Source organism: Panthera tigris, chromosome C1 (assembly GCF_018350195.1).
Source record: "Panthera tigris isolate Pti1 chromosome C1, P.tigris_Pti1_mat1.1, whole genome shotgun sequence".
Taxonomy (NCBI): domain Eukaryota; kingdom Metazoa; phylum Chordata; class Mammalia; order Carnivora; family Felidae; genus Panthera; species Panthera tigris.
In genome coordinates this window covers 158036122-158052981 of record NC_056667.1, presented here as the reverse complement: position 1 = coordinate 158052981, position 16860 = coordinate 158036122, and the positions used below count along the sequence as shown (strand labels likewise).

Genomic DNA, 16860 nt, shown 5'->3' with positions numbered 1-16860 from the left:
CAAAGTCAGACGCTTAACCGACTGAGCCACCCAGGCGCCCCTAACGTTTATTCATTTTTGAGAGAGAGAGTGAGAGAGCACGAGTGTGCAAGTGGGGGAGGGGCAGAGAGAGAGAGAGAGAGAGAGAGAGAGGGAGACACAGAATCTGAAGCAGGCTCCAGGCTCTGAGCTGTCAGCACAGAGCCCAGTGTGGGGCTTGAACTCACAAACCACGAGATCATGTCCTGAGCCAAAGTCAGATGCTTAACTGACTCAGCCACCCAGGAGCCCCATATTCTAGATATTTTTTAAACAATAAAGTTCACTTGTGTTTCTTCTGCTCTGTCTGCATACCTTATAAACATTTCTTTGGGGTGAACATCTGAGAAAAAAAATCAAGGCTCATTTTTTTTTAAAAAAGTAAAGTTTAACTATTTAACTTTTCCTATTTTTTTCCCTCATAAAAAAAATTTCTGAGATCTTTAAATGCCTCCTTTCATTATTTTATCTCTGTAAAACGTGGGTATTAAAATTCTCCCCTTTATCACTCTGAAAACGATTTTTCTCTATTTCCTCCAGTTAATTTTTCTAAAAATCTGGGAACTTCCATTGTACTATCTGCCAAGTATTTTAAAGTAAAAAAAAAATGTTGAGAACATCTGTTCTAGAGAAAAGGTCTTGTAGGGTTTTTTTCTTTTCTTTTTTTTTTTTTTTTTACCTCACACAGCAATCTTATACATTGTTTTGCATAGAGGAGTTGCTCCAAAGCTGTTTGCTGTATTGAATCATATTGAGTATTATAATATATGGTATAACATTATTATAATAGGACTAGCCCAAACTGGAGTGAAAAAAATCAGAGTTTATGGTATAAGAAAAGTGATTAATCATGTGTAACAACAGAATTGAAATTTTCTTGTCAGATACGTTAGTATAACTTAAGTGAAGTCCCTCCATTCATTTAAGTGCATTACTGGATGTCCACTCTGTGCCAGGCACTACCCTAGGCTCTGTGCCCACAAAAATAGACAAGACAAGATCCTTCCTCTATAATCACTCACAGCCTAGTGGAGGCGGCCAACCAGAGACTGGGAAGTTACTAAACCACAGGACGTGGACTATGTATGGCAGGTCCAAATTTTCTGTCCCTCTAATTCCTTTCTATTTACTGCTAACGTGATGGGAGTAAAGAAGCAAAAGCTTTATCAGCATAATAATTAGCAAGAGAGGGGTCCATCTGCCTTATAGAAAGACTTAGGCTTGCCCCCTAAACACAAAAATTTATCCTGACCTAGGGGATCTTGAGTGCACTCCTTTAGGATGGGGGCACTCTGCAGTGGAACCCTGACTCTGAAGAGATGCCTGGAGGGTCTCTCAGGAAGGAGGTGGATGCCAGGGAGAGGTGAGGTAGAAACAGAGTCCTGGATTTTCACAGCGGCAGATTTTGCATGGATGGACACAGCAGGAAAAATAAATGTCAGTATTCATGATTGGCTAATGGCAAGGTTGTCTGTTACCCCCCTAGACGTTGAGGTCTTTGTTACTCCCATGAACGATGGTTACTGCTATAGTGAAGATGTGCTCAGTGTCCCACAGCTACGAAAAATTGCCCCACTCAGGCTGCACTGCAGATGTGGGGAGGGCAATGGAGGTATGAGAAAATGGTTGGGAATATGAAAATTGTTCAGCAAGGCTCAGACATGCACCATGTGTCCAAAGAAGCTGACCCGTTGCAGTGCTTTCTTATGAAATGACAATCAGTCAACTACCATGATTGTTCTTACCCTCCGCAGACTTGGAGGGGGGGCAGGAAGTACAGCTCAGTGCTGAGCAGAAGATGCTCCTTTTGAGGATGAGGAATAAAAGAAAGGGCAGGCTGGGTTGTCTTCCTCAGGAACGGAGTCCACAGGTGACAAAGATTTATAATACTCATCTTCCCCATCAAGCACTTTGATTTGGCTGCAACAAAGAAAAGAGTTTTCAGGAAAAAGAGAAAACAAATGCTGCAGTCATCACCCAGGCAGCTAACGCTGCATGAGTACTGGGAACAGGGCTGGGTCCCACCCCCGGAAGGGAAGGACAACTTAGGGTACCTCAGCGTGACCCAGAACTCAGGAACTGACTCTGATCCACAAAGCCTTTGCCTCTGGGTCACAGACTGATAAAGGGCTGAATTTAGTGGCGTCTGGAGGTTGTGATCATATTACAACTTTTCTGTCCGAATTTACTTGTCTGTCCCTGTTTGGTTCCTAGATGAGAAAGTTCCCCTCCTGCCCTCCTCCAGTTCTCAAATTAGTACCAGTTAGCTATGTCACTGTATTCTCGGTCAAGATACTAACAATCAAATGGGCCACAAACTCCTTAGTGTCCTGTGTCTAACCACAGGGGGAAATTTTCCTCTGTGTATCTTTAAGGCCCAGGGGTAGGGTGATGTGGGAAGTGGCCTGTTTGCACTGTGTGGAATGCTCTCATCTGTGAGAGAGTTTTATACAATCTGCTATGACTGCAATTAGGAGGAAACTACAACTTCCTGGGATAATTATGAGAAATAACATTTGCCTTTAGGTGGCAATTTCAGCCTTTTTGGACAGAATAGACTCAAGTTTTCTATAGCTGCTACTGTGAAAAGTAGTTTCCAGTGTCAATAATAGTGGTGATATCCCCATTTGCATATTTTTAGAAGCTCTTCTGGAAAGTTTTGCATTTTCTGTAATATCACAAAGGACCCCTTCTGTTTACAGTTGCTTAGAACTAAGAAGACAGATATTTACCCAAGTTTTCTTGGCTTCCTTTTGCTCCCTTGATATTCTAGAGTTCCCTGTGGAGAGGGCCAAGAACACACAGTCAAAGCAAAGCAGCAAGTCGTTAATTTTTAATTCAAAGTGATTTTGTGTTGAATGCAAGCAGATGCTGATAATATCAGAAGTCACAGCATAATTTTTTTGATCAAAGGGCTCAAGTGAGCCTGATGAAGCATGCATCTTGCTCGTCTTTGATAAACCACATCAATTATTCACCGTGAAGGCAGACATCCTGACATGAAAGCAACAGATAAAGAGCCTAAGCACATGTTCAAGAAGAGAGCATAAGAGAGTGGGGGTGGGGCTGGAGGGGCTGGAACAGGTATTAATAACAGAATTATTAACTGGAAACAAAGCCAGTGAAACAGCTTTATGGCCACTTTGAACTCACATTTAACTGGTTATAGTACATGGTGTCCTCAGGGCTACTCAACATTTTGGGCTGCTGACATCTTCGGCGAGGTGTTCGCTGCTTCTGTACAAGACCATTTTCTGAAACTGCTACAAGACAGCAAAACTTTACTGTAAACCATCTAAGGTATTGGGAAAATTAGGTAAAAATCGCTCTTCACATAAATGCACTTAGTGGAAACTGTGTCTCATTTTAATGGGCATGTTAGAGCTCTGCTAATATTGGCAGAAATGTCATCCTAAAACACATACACACACATAGGAATTGCTAAGTGTAAACAAGGGCCACTGTCTGTAACTTTGCCTTCATCTCTCTTATCTAAATCAGAAGTCAAGAGTGACAGAAAGCAAATTGGTTTGTCCATGCTGGTGAAGTAGAGGTTGGTGGCCAGCCTTTGTAGAGCACAGAGTCCTATCTTCATGGGATAACTCAGGACAATGAAGGCAATCCGGGATAGTTTGCACCACATCTTACAGTGAGGGTTCAAAGACATCTGGAGCACACACCCTCTTGGGTAGATGAGAAGCAAACCTTTTGGTGGGATACGTTTCGGAGGGAAAATGGCTTGAGCTAGTATTTACTGAAATGCTTTGAACAATACCATTGATCCATGCAATCTCTGGAGATAGCGTAAAGGAGAAGGGGAAAAGATAATTGCATGATTTCACAGAGCAGCCTCTCTGTGTTAGCCCCGATTTCAGAACCCTGGACCAAGAGTGAACTGGAGTTTAAGAAACCACGTGTCCAATGAAGTCATGATTTATTTCCCTTCCAAGCAGATGATTTTTGTGGAATCTGCTGTCCTTTTGGCACTATATCTGAATCAGGATTTAGCAGTTTTAACTTCTTGCCAACACACACACACACACACACACACACACACACACACACACACACACCAGAGCTGCCACACAATACTGTTTATGAATGTTACAGTCCAGAGAAGAGTTCTCACTTTCCTGGACCGAGTGTGTATCATATTCATAAAACAGGGTTGTAGATTTGTACCTGGAATCATAGTTTGACTTCACTGGAGGTTCTTACTATTTAGGGAAACTCTGGGGGAATTTTCTAAGTGAAGAATGACTCAGCAAGGACCATTATGAATAGCAAATTATCAGTTTCCTAAGTATGAAGTTTCACACCTTTACTGTTCTTGAACTGGAACCTATCTATATTGGCCAAGACTATTAGAACCATACAAGGATTTAGGAACTATTCTAAATGCCTATTTTTTATTTTTTTTTGGAAAAGAAAACAGGCCCACGAGTGTTGAATGACTCATCCCAGATGAAATGGGAGAGTGAGGACCTAACCCTAGACTCTTACCTCCTGTTCTGGAAGCATTCTTTTTAAAACTATAGCATACTGTCCTTCTTAACAAGAAACTTTTTTTGTAAGCTGAGATCTAAGTAAAAGTAAGCTCCATTGTGCTATGTTGCTTGCAGAAGGTTCTAGTAGCCATTAAAGATATCCCTGTACACATCTTCAGGAAGTCTGTGTAGAGGGCAGGACTCCAGTATCTTGGGCTGGCATCATCCTCAGAGTATAAGGAATCCAGAACTGATATGGGTTCTTTCTGATACTTCCAACATACCTACCACCTGCTTGGTTTGTGAAGTCCATATGCTGTAATATGGTAGGACACAGCTGCCCTGTCTCATCTCCTCTGATTTATAGATTAATGAACAGAAGTGTATAGAGTTAAAGTTGCTGGTGTGAACATGCACTAGAGATCTGACATCTATTCTCCCTTAGACTTCTTAACGTTATGGGAATTCCAACCTTGGAAACTCGAAAGACTGATCTTAAATAGTTTCTGAGTTCAGCTGGAGTTCAGCCCAGTTCAGCTGGACTTCATATAGTGTTTACATTTAATCAGAAACTTTTATTTATATTCTCAACTGGGGATACTTAATTTAAGATGTGGTTCGCAAATTTAGTTCTCGATGAATTTGCTATTCCATGGGTGGGTATTCTTTTCCTGATTTTTAGAACTTAGGAATTAAGTTATTGGGCATAATTTTCACAATTTTAGCATTTCTCCCATAAATTAAAAAAAATCTGTTGGTGTCTGATGGTATCTATACTATACTAGAATCTAGTATAAGCTGGTGTCGGATTTAGCATTAAATTTTAATTTTAATTATTTTAACTTAAATATCTCCATGTCTCACAATGTTTTACAGAGTGCCATAACTTACAAGAGTTTTGCCATTGGAACAAATTTGAGTATCACTGGTATGTGATCAATAATAAGAAACCAAATAAATATTTGGGAAATGAATCATTATTTAATAAATGCTGTTGAATGGGGCACCTGGATGGCTCTGTTGGTTAAACTTCCAACTTCAGCTCCTCAGATCATGACCTCACAGCTCATAGGTTTGAGCCCTGCATCAGGCTCTGTGCTGACAGTTCAGAGCCTGGAGCCTGCTTTGGATTCTATGTCTCCCTCTCTCTCTGACCCTTCCCCCCTCACACTCTTGTTTCTCTCTCTTGAAAATAAATAAAATGTTAAAAAAAAATAAATGCTGTTGGAACAATTTGATAGTAATATACAAAAAGTATAACTTAAATATAGACCTTATAAGGTTTATCCTATATGTCAGGTACTTTGCTGGATATTGTGGGGAAAACAAAGAAAAATAAGACAAGGTCCCTGCCTTCAGTCTAGTAGACAGCATTGAGTCTTAAGAGGTTAAGAGACTTGTCATAAATTAGTGCTGCTGGGCTCAAGTTAGTGTTAAAAATTTTTTAAATCTTTTACTTTTCTCAATATGCTTTTTGATTCTTACAGGCCACAATAAATTCCAGATGAGTTATATAGTTAAACATTTTAAATATTCCTATAAAAACCTTAAAGGGAAATGAAATAGACTATTTTAACTGTGGAAGAAAATATTAATGACAAAGATGGGTCCAATTAGAGTAAAATATTCTATATGATAGTAACAAAACTAAGATGAAAGGAAGTGCAATAGAAAGATAAAAACAAATTTAAAAATATATACACACAAAAGTCTACTATCCATAATGTGGAAAGGCTGAGGTGAGAAAAAGATGGAGAAAAAATCATATACGTTGAAATATACAATGAAATGAGATACTGAAAAATGTTTAGCCATCCGGACAAAGAGCTTCAACTAAAACAACTACCACTGCCTTTCTATTAATTAGGATAAATAAAAGATCAAAAGACAATGTGGGAGTGGCCCCACATACACAGATGAATCCATAGGCTCCACCCCTCCTGACGTCCAACTTGATGATAAATAGTGAAAGCTAAGCAACTTGTGCCGACAAACATGTCCCAAGGACGTCAACCAGAAGAAGAAAAAAAGACAATTTGTACAATGGTGTAAGATTTTTTTTTTTTTTGCATTGGAAAAAGGCTAGAAAGATGATAAATATTTAATAGTTGAGGAGAAGTTAACTGTGAGATATGAATGTTGGTGTCATACCACGAAGGCACAACAAGGATAAATTTAAGGTATGCTGTTGATAGATGAAAATTCAAAATTCAGGAAAAGAAGCAAATATAAAACAGCATATAGGACATTGATGAAATCTAAATGTTTATGTACATTGAGAAGTTTTTTTTGCCTTTAAAAATTAAAAAAAATCAATAAGGCATGTAGAGCAAAATTATTCTTTGATTCAGTAGACAAAGAAACTATAGCTAAGAAAGATAAATCTGGAAGTGACAGAGTCGAAGCCACAACCCCTGTCTTTTGAGCCAATCAGTTTGCATACAGGAGACATAAAACAATCTGGCAATTACCTAGTTCATTTGATTAGTTTATGTAGACAAAATAGGCAATTCAAGTTTGAAGGTAAACATTAGTATATGAGTTATTTGAAGACAATGTTAGTATTCTGAAAGTGGCCTATTCTTACTTCACATAAGCATTTGTAAACCAAGCCAAACTCTCCAGTTTGTAATCCTCTGGAGGCTACCTCCCCATAAAGCTTTTCGAAAGTATATCACGTCATGAGTACTATTTAACATAGGTCTCTTTCCCCTTCAAGAATCCCTGCACCTTCTTTTCCCCTTGCACCTTTTGATTTCATATTTGAGACCCCGAACACACCTTTCTCTTCTGAGCTGACACAGAACTTTGTCATAAACAGGAGATATACCTGTCATAAAATGGAAGAAATTGTAAATGACACCTCAGTGAGGAGCGCTGGGACAGGCATACTTCTCTCTCTAACCCCAAATCACCACACTCTGCGGCTGCACAACTGGCTGAGTCCTTGGTGAGAGACAAACAGCTGAATTCAGTTGATGGCTTCGTTACATAACTTCAAACAACTGGTTTGGAAATTTCATATTCCAGTTCTTTTTATTGAGCATGCAGGTATATCCAAGCTAGAGTTGCCAGATCAAATACAGAACACCCAATTAAATTTGAATTTCAGATAAACAACCAATACTTTTTTTAATCTACTAAAATCCTGTGCGATATTCAGGACACACTTGTATTAAATTAAAAAGTGATCAGTTATTCACTTGAAATTCAAATCTAGCTGGGTGTTCTGTAGTTTTTGTTGTTGTTAAATCTGGCAACCCTAATTCACAAGCACAATTTCAAGTCGCAAACAAGGCGTTTTGTTCCCTCCTAGGGTCTCAGAGATGAAGAAGGAAACTATTTCCTCTGCTCTAATTGACTTGCTGAGTTACAGCTATTTTGGCTACAAATGCTCTTCTCTACACTGTCCCCTAACACTTAGGGTTTCACTTTTTATCACCCATTACAGATGTGCCATTCTGATCCATTTCCTAGCAGGATCGTAGTGAGGGAAAGACAACCACAGTGAAGGCAGGATGGGGCATACAGCCCAAATATTTCCCTGCTTAGTGGGACAGTATGAACTCTGGGCCCCCATGGAATGGACAGGTAATGGGCAGGGTTCCTGGGAGGAGAGAGAGAGAGAGCACACCAGGAGAACCATGGTCATATGCACCCTTCCTGTGGGCCCTCAGCAGGCAGGAATATGTTCTGAGTGGCAAGACTGCCGATCTATCTGATTGCCATTTTGTGGATGAGCCTTTCCTAGGGTCATTTGCCAAGTAAAACATCTCCTTGAAGCAAATAGTGTTCAGTGTTCTAGATTTACAGATGGCAAATCCCACGTGGGGTTACTAGATATTTCCCTGAGGCACAAAACAGAATTAAGAGTTATGCAATTCATTTACAGACTTCTGTCAACTCTGCATAAAGGGAGGTACATCATTTCTGTGACCAAAGTTCTCAGGGCAACTGGAGGTGACAGTAGCCTAGCTGTCAGCTGGATTATCTTTCTCCTCAATGATAGCCGACCATGCTGCATGGCACCCCGGTGACACTTAATGAAACAGCTTCCAATGAGATGACTTGGCTTTTCTGGCTCTGTGCCTCTTCACTTACCATTTCATTTGTATGTATCAAATCTTGTTTTACAAAGTAGCTTTTTATTTATTTCATCTCATTTTGGGAAGGACAACTAACCCCAAAGAGATAACAAAGGCATAAGGAGATTAAGAGATCACATAGCAGTTAGAGACAAAGTCCAACTGAGAATTCAGGTTTCCGAATGTCCTCACCAATGATCATTTTCTTTACATTACACAAGTGGTTCAGTTTTTAGAAATACTGGTGCCCAGATCAGGACCTAGGCATGGATATTAAAAAAAAAATCTCCTTGGATAGTTCTAATGTACAGCCAGGGTTGAGAGCCACTATACTAGACCATACTAAATCTTTCCTTAACAATAAGAACCACATTGGCAGGAAGCCTGCGATAATCTGCACTACCTTAAAAACGCAGTCTAGGGAAGAATCTTCCCAATGTGTTGTAAACCACTTGCTCCTGATATACCCTGAGGCATAGGCTATTTCAGGGATGCTCAGAGTCTTGACAGGGAATAGGAGGGAAGATATTATGCCCTGGGAACTCAGATTTTCAAATTTAAGTCACGACACGGGGCTGATAAATCTCTGTGGTTCAGCCCATTCCTTATATATCTAAGGGGTGTGAACCCAGGGAGCTTGGGCCCCTCTGCTGGTCTCCCTTCAGAGCCAGGGCTAGAACTCAGGTCTTTTGATTCAAAATCCCAAAGCCTAGGCCACGGCGTTTACTACAATGCTTGTTCTTTTACTGAGACATTCTTATAAGTTTTCACCTCACCATGTCTAACTTCAGGAGGGACTAAGGAATTCAGTGGGTTTTTGTAAAACATACGCACAACCAGAAAGAGAGATTTTCTCCTGGGGTGCATGTAATTCAGATCTTCCTTTCTAAGATGAAAGGAAAGTTACAAATTTTCCCAGTTGCCATGTTATGTCATGAACAATCTTCTTCAAAATTGCAGAATTGCTACAAAGAAAATATCCCTGAGTTAAATTAGTGCCTGTGGAAGATGGTGGAGTTATAAATTGTCTGTGTGGAATTTTCTCCTTACTCGTTAGGGAAGTAGTAATAACTTCCCCTAAAACTATTTTATAGCTCAGGGCTTGGCATACATTTAACAAATAATGAATGAATAAATGAATGAATGAATAAATGAATGAATGAAATGGTGACCATTCACTACTCTTGTCAAGATTTATTCCATCTGTGTGGCCCCCTCTTTGGTTCTGTCAATCAGGATATTATTGCCAAGGCTTCCAATAGGAAGAGGGCCTTTCCTATCTTGGGACACCTCTGGGGAGACTAATCTACAAAGGAGGGAGATGAAGTCAGCCTCTTAAAAACAAAGTTGATTAGTATTTTTTTCCTTTAATATCCTTTCAATACTTTTCTAGGACTATGCATTCACTTTTCTTAACCAAAAATTCCATCACTTATTTGCTACTGCTTTTTCCCCTCACTTAACAGTAAAGTCATAAGTATTTTCCGTGATATTAACCTACCTTAAAAATAGTATACTTCAGGGCACCTGGGTGGCTCAGTCAGTTGAGCATCTGACTCTTGATTTCAGCTCAGGTCATGATCCCAGGGCAATGGAATCAAGTCCCAAGTTGAACCCCAGGCTGAGCATGGAGCCTGCTTGGGATTCTCTCTCTCTGCCCCTCTCTTCTGCTTGTGCACACACACTTTCTCTCTCAAATAAAAATAAAAAATAAAACAAAAATAGTATATTTCATTTACAGTTATATCTTTTTAAGATTTGATTTTTTAAGTTACCTCTACACCCAACATGGGGCTCAAACTTGTAACCCTGAGATCAAGAGTCACATGCTCTATCAACTGAGCCAGCCAGGTGCCCCTAGAATTACATTTTTAAAGTAATAGATAAACATGATGTTCAAATAAATTAAGCAACGAAAAGTCCATCTTTTTGCCCACCCCATGTTCCCTTCCCCTAAATAGTAGGAAATCCTGGAACAAGTTTTTGTCTTCCAGATTGGTCTAAATGGCATCATTTCTAATGGTTGTATGGTATTTTATTTAATGGGTGATACATGATAAACTTATATAATTTCCCATACTGGTCATGGAAGTTGATTCCAGTGTTTTTTGATAAGTAATGTTTTGAGGAACATCTCAGAATGTGATCTTTGATAATCCACATTGTTTTCTTGAGATAAATTCCTAGAGGTTGAATTACTGGCCAAAAAGTATATGTATTAAAAAAATTTTTTTAATGTTAATTTATTTTTTGAGAGAGGGAGACAGAGTGTGAGCAGAGGAGGGGCAGAGAGAGAGGGAGACACAGAATCTGAAGCAGGCTCCAGGCTCTGAGCTGTCAGCACAGAGCATGATGTGGGACTCAAACTCACTACCGGTGAGATCGTCATCTGAGCTGAAGTCGGACACTCAATTGACTGAGCCACCCAGGTGCCCCAAGAGATTATACATTTCTAAAGGTCCTCACCAGCATGGGAGAGCATCTTTAAGAAAAAGTCTGATAATTCAATAGGTGAAAAATGGCACATCATTTGTGTTTGGATTTCATTTCATTGATTACTTGAGCAGATGAGTGTCTGTCTTTTCCCCCTCCCCATGTTTATTACCAATAGTGTTTCAGGATTCCTCTTGCGCTGGAAGCAGCAACAAAGTTCATAGGTCCTGCCTGACCTAAAATGGGTGGAACAAGTTGTTGTCTGTCTGTTGTGATGGCATGATAGCTGACAGTTCCCACTTGCTAACAGGTCTGGAGATGCCTCTTTTTAAAATTAGTCTGCTGTAGGAAAGCATTTCTCAAACTTCTGTCATCATCCACCTCTTAAACATTTTTTGCTATATTCAAGACACCTGTACTATGCTTCATGTAGTATTTTTAAAATCAAAATTTTTTTTACTTAAATATATTTCTTTAAGAATGAAACTTTATTCACTGCTGTACTAAATAGAAAGCCAGGGTCATATGCCATAAATAGAAGTAAACCATAAAGTGGGGCACCTGGGTGGCTCAGTCGGTTAAGCCTCTGACTTCAGCTCAGGTCATGATCTTGTGGTCAGTGACTTCGAGCCCTACATTAGGCTCTGTGCTGACAGCTCAGAGCCTGGAGCCTGTTTCAGATTCTGTCTCTCTCTCTCTCTCTCTCTTTCTCTCTCTGCTCCTCCCCCTCTCGTATTCTGTCTCTTTCCCTCTCAAAAATAATAAACAGTAAGAAATTAAAAAAAAAAAAGGAGTAAACCATAAAGTATATATAATGAAAACAGAACAGTACTAGCATACGTGAGTTAGATTCTGTTTCCCACAGAATGTTCTGGGCTTCTTTAAAGGTTTGTTAAAAAGAGAGGAATTTAAGACATATTAATACAGCTACGATTTTCTCCTAAATATGAAGACTTTAAACTGAGAATTGAGTAGCTTTCTTTTACATGACTCAGTGTTAAAAGGAGTAGTTTTCTTTTACATGACTCAGTGTTATTTAAGGTCACGTCCACACACTACTTAAAACTGACCTGGAGATAACCAGAGGCCCATGTCCCACACTTTGGAGAAATAACAGTGTCGTGAAAGAAAAATAAAAACAGTGGGTTTAGAAAAACTGGAGTATGAATCCCACCTCCAGCACTTATTGGAGGTCTGAACCTGGTGATGACGATCACCCAGTCAGGGTTGTAGTGAAGATGACAGAAGATATATGCAGTGGGAAAACCTGGCAGACAAGGCAGAGCAGGGGTCCCTCAGGGGTCACCATAATTCTTGTTATAGGAGAGTGGTCCTTGACTTTGGCTGCACATTAGCAGCATCTGAAGAACTTACAAAAAAATACAGATGCCTTGGCCTCACCCCTGGATGTCCTAATTCGGTTAGTCAGGGGTAGGGCTCTGGCATCACTGCTTTTAAAAACAGCCCCACCACCTGTCCGCTTCCAGATGATTTTAACTTGTAGCAGGGCTGGAAAACCTAACGACTTAACCCTTTCCTGAAAGCTTAGGTTGACTGTGCAGATTAGCTAGCTGCCATCTTAAAAGGCTGGCATCGGGTCAGAGAAGTTTCAGTTGGGCAGAAGAAATTCTGGGAAGGGGACGCAGCTACAGTAGGGCTCCCAGCCTTGTCAGGTATTTGCTTTGTGCTGGAAGCTGCATCACATGGCTTGAGCTCCAAGCGGACACTAATTTCCCTGGGCGCTGGGAAAATCATTTCTCTTACTCCAAGAGAACAATTCTGCTGACCACGGGAACATTATCTCTGGTTTCCAGAGGTATGATGTCGCGCAGTGCTCTTCTGCAGGTTTCGGTATGAATGAATGACAAAGCCGAAAAGCCATTCTGACCTACTAAACTCCTTTTAAATCAATCATAAATGTAGGACGAGAACTCTGGGGTGTCAGGAGGGTTGGGACTAGTAAAAAAAATGCTTGAAAGGCACAAGCTTAGCATCAGCAATGGGTTGCTATTGGTGTCTTTCCTTTTGTTTTACTTTGCATACTACTAACGATGTTTGCATCTTGTCCCATCTCTCTGCTTTTAGGAATTTTAAAACTGTTTATCTGAGGTCTCACAATATGCCCTTCCAGCCAGATGTCTTCATGTGGGGATGGCTGACTTCATCTGTACTGTCCCTGACAATGGCTGTTCCCTAACTTTGGCCTTGTGGGTAAGGGGGTAGGAATTAAGGCCAAAATGGCCACCCAAACTCTGCCCAGTAGAAAAGAGCATTAATTCAGCTTTTTCAAAAGTGTCAACATGAAAAAAAATCTAAGACCTGGATCTGATGCTTAGCAGACCTACAATAGCAGGCAGCAGGCTGGGAGATGTCATTTCTGGAGCTCCTAATGAGATGCAAATCACCTAGTGAACTACTCCGGAGCTGGGAAACAATGTCCTGGGTAAAAGCAGATAAAAATGGAATGAAAGAATGTCTTTGAAGATTGGAACGACATTTTAAATGCTTGAGGATATGGGACACCAGATAGTGCTAGTTTTAGTAAACTAATTGTGACTGGGTCTTTGATTCCTTGTGGCAGAGGATCCTGGGGCATTCATCCCCAGCTCTTTCTTGCTCTCTAAGTTGGAGACCTGGTCCCAGTTCTTGCTGTTAGTGTGCAAAGGGGAGGTCAGCTATCGTGAAACCAACACCGGACTTGGGGTCGGAAGGCCTGGGCATAGTTCAATTTCTGGAACTTACTGGTATGTGACCTGGGTGAATTGCTTCCTTTTCTGGCTGCCACATTTTATCTAACATAGTGATTTTTCGACAAAGGGTGGTGGTGCAGCACATCGCACATGTTCTGTTATCCTTGAAGTCATACTCCTTCCCAGAATGTGAGTGCCTGTATGTAGTGAGAGATGAGCCTGATGAGACTTTCTTGCATGAAACCAGTGTGAAAGCAGGAAAAGAGAGAGAACCATTAGCCAAGAGGTTCTTTAAAGTCTCTTCCAACTTTAAGATGCTATGATTGCAGAGTTCCAGCCACTCATCTTCAAAATGGACATAAATGCTGTTGACCCTATCGGCCTTGTTGGAATTTAAAGAAGACCAATCAAAATGCAATCAGGCTTTAGGGAGAAAACTTCTCCATCACTATACCAGAACTTCATCGTAATAGGATTCATTCAATTAAAGAGGAAGGCTGCACAAGGGGGTGTTCATCCAAACCCCTTTCTTGGTCACTTGGTTACTGATGGACTAAAAGACCACATTTAATCTCACCCAGCCTTCCCAGCTGTGAGCAAAAACTGTAATGTACAGGTGAATACTGTGCAGCTGTACAAATACTCGCCCAGGTTCACAAATTCTAAAACCTTTTTTCATGTAGAGAGCAGTCATTAGTATGATTGACTTGGTTTGGGGGAGATTATATGCACAAATGATTGGCGTGTGTGCATGTGTGTATGTGTGTCACAGAGAGGGAAAGAGAGAGAGGGAGGGAGGGAGAGAGACATTGTAAAGAACGTATATAATAGACCAAATGAAATGAAATGTGATTTTTGTTTGCATTAAACTAATGAGATGCAAAAGTGAAATCAATGCAGTATTAGTGGTAAAAAATTAGATTACTCTGGTTCTTTCAGTTTTAATCTCCAAAAGCCAATAAAATAGGAAGTATCTGAGGGAAATAAAGTTCAAAAGAAAATAACTACATTGGGTTACTGTCCCATTTTATGCTTCACTTTGGAAAAAGTTGCCTTAGTACACTGTTAATTAAATTTGGTCCAACTATCCAGTACACCTTTAAGATTTATAAAAATAGTGAGACACAAAGGTCTCAGTTCTCGCTCAGATTAAGAGTTTAGACTGCACTTCTTCGAGGTCATACAGAACTACTAAATTTCTTTGTCTTGTTTCTTATAATCTGATGTGAACTTAACAAAATCCGTTATGGAAACTACACGGATGGATGACCTATCACACCCCCCTCTTCCTCTTTATTCTCATGGGAAGTGATCTTGTCATGAGGAGGTCATAAGAGACCTCAGTCTCTCCATGGGACTCAGAATCTCTCAACAAATTAATGTCATCAACCTTTTTTCCACTTAAATCCTACTTCTCTGAGTTCATTTGACCAGTACAGCTATAGGCACATTCTGGCATGTCACAAAAAAAAAATAAGCCAAGCTTAACAAAGTAAATACTTACAGCTATTATCAGCATAACTGAAAATAGGTATCTCTTGTGTTAGACAGTGATTTAGGCCTTGACAACAAAATTAATCACCAGGCTTGTCTGCAGTGATTTTGTATACTGACACATTTGAGCTGACAGTTTCAGTGCAATTTAATTTTAAGTTTCCAAGCTAACATGTTTCAGGGGATCCATATCAGCAGTTCTCAACCCTTGGACCCTAAAGAAACACTTTTACAGGGACTCTGTTATCTTGGCTTAGTCCAATAAAATATTCACGATCAGAAACCTGGTAGCATTTATCTGACAATATAGAGAGAATCATATGAACAGGAGCTCTCCACTGGAGTGATCTTGGACATCCGTGATGGTGCCGGGAAATGCGCCACTACCTCCGAAAGGGTGGGAGGTCCTGGCTGACTTGGCACCTTCTCACTTCCAGCTCTCACTGCCTCTCACCCTGCATGAGCTGGGAACCCAGCAGAGTGGGGTTAAATGGGTTGGGGAGCCAGTCCAGCTGGGGGTCATTAGCAATCAAGGACCAGCATTAAAAGGCAGCAGGAGACTAAGGGTCTCTGACAGGCTTGGCTCCATGTACCATCTGGAAAGAAAGAGGCTGTTGAAGCTGGATTAAAAAAAAAAGAAAAAAAAAAAAAGAACTTCATGGAGACCCCTTCTTGGAGATACAAACATGAACAGTGATGTTTTTCAAAGTGAGTCCATTGTTTTTGAGAGTTGGGCCAGGAAACCAAATTTTCAGGTCAATCTCTGGCCATAATGACAATTCACTGGTGCCTGGGTTGGGACCAGCCCAGGAATTCTAATGGTTTGATAATGGCTAGTAATCAGAACATCCATGCTGGATAATGAAGGAATGGGCATGTTTGTGAAGCCTAAAGTGTGGAGGCAGGCCTCATACCAAACACTTAGCGGAATTCTACACACTGTAGTATGATCTGTGACTAAAAAGAGAAAACCAGACAGCTTTACTTAGGGTGTGCCCAATATTGATTATTTAAGATGTAATTTTTGAAACAATGAAAATTTAAAAACAAGCTGGGACTCACTTTCTCAGGTCATTCTAAGACAATCTGTACAAAGAGGTGTTAGTCATAGACACCGCATGTTGCATATACTTGGTCACTGACTTGACTTACATTATTCATTAAGTTGCTTCTCTTTTTTTCCTTTTATTTATTTATTTAAAAAATTTGTTTAACATTTATTTAATTTTGAAAGAGAGAACAAGTAGGGGAGGGACAGAGAGAGAGAGAGAGAGAGAGAGAGAGGGAGACACAGAATCTGAAGGAGGCTCCGGGCTCTGAGCTGTCAGCACAGGGCTCGATGTGGGGCTTAACTCACGAACCATGAGATCATGACCTGAGCCAAAGTCAGACGCTTAACCGACTGAGCCACCCAGGTGCCCCTCTTTTTTCCTTTTAGACTTTTGGGTGTCCCTCCTCCTTAACTATAAATATGTAAAAAAGAAAAAAATATTTAAAATACAGTATTTTATTTCTTTTGATCATAGATTGTTAGACTTACAGAATAAAGACAAGTTACAATGTGATCTTTAAGATGTATTACAATACTAATTTAGAATGAGCTGCTAATCTCATTGTAAGAATCACTAATATCATATTATAGTTGAATTCATA

The 16860-nt window shown here is 40.1% G+C and overlaps 1 protein-coding gene across 1 annotated transcript in view; it reads right to left on the bottom strand.

The window, feature by feature from the left end:
* Nucleotides 1-439: 439 nt before the first annotated feature.
* The window catches only part of MYO3B (myosin IIIB), a 224951-nt gene continuing 208530 nt past the window's right edge, over nucleotides 440-16860 (bottom strand). Inside the window, exons 22-24 of the mRNA XM_042994661.1 lie at nucleotides 3172-3281; nucleotides 2751-2797; nucleotides 440-1938 (exon numbers count right to left, since the gene is read on the bottom strand). Of these exons, the coding sequence (XP_042850595.1) occupies nucleotides 1800-1938; nucleotides 2751-2797; nucleotides 3172-3281 (296 nt within the window). The 3' untranslated portion in view covers nucleotides 440-1799. The remainder of the gene's footprint in view (nucleotides 1939-2750; nucleotides 2798-3171; nucleotides 3282-16860) is intronic.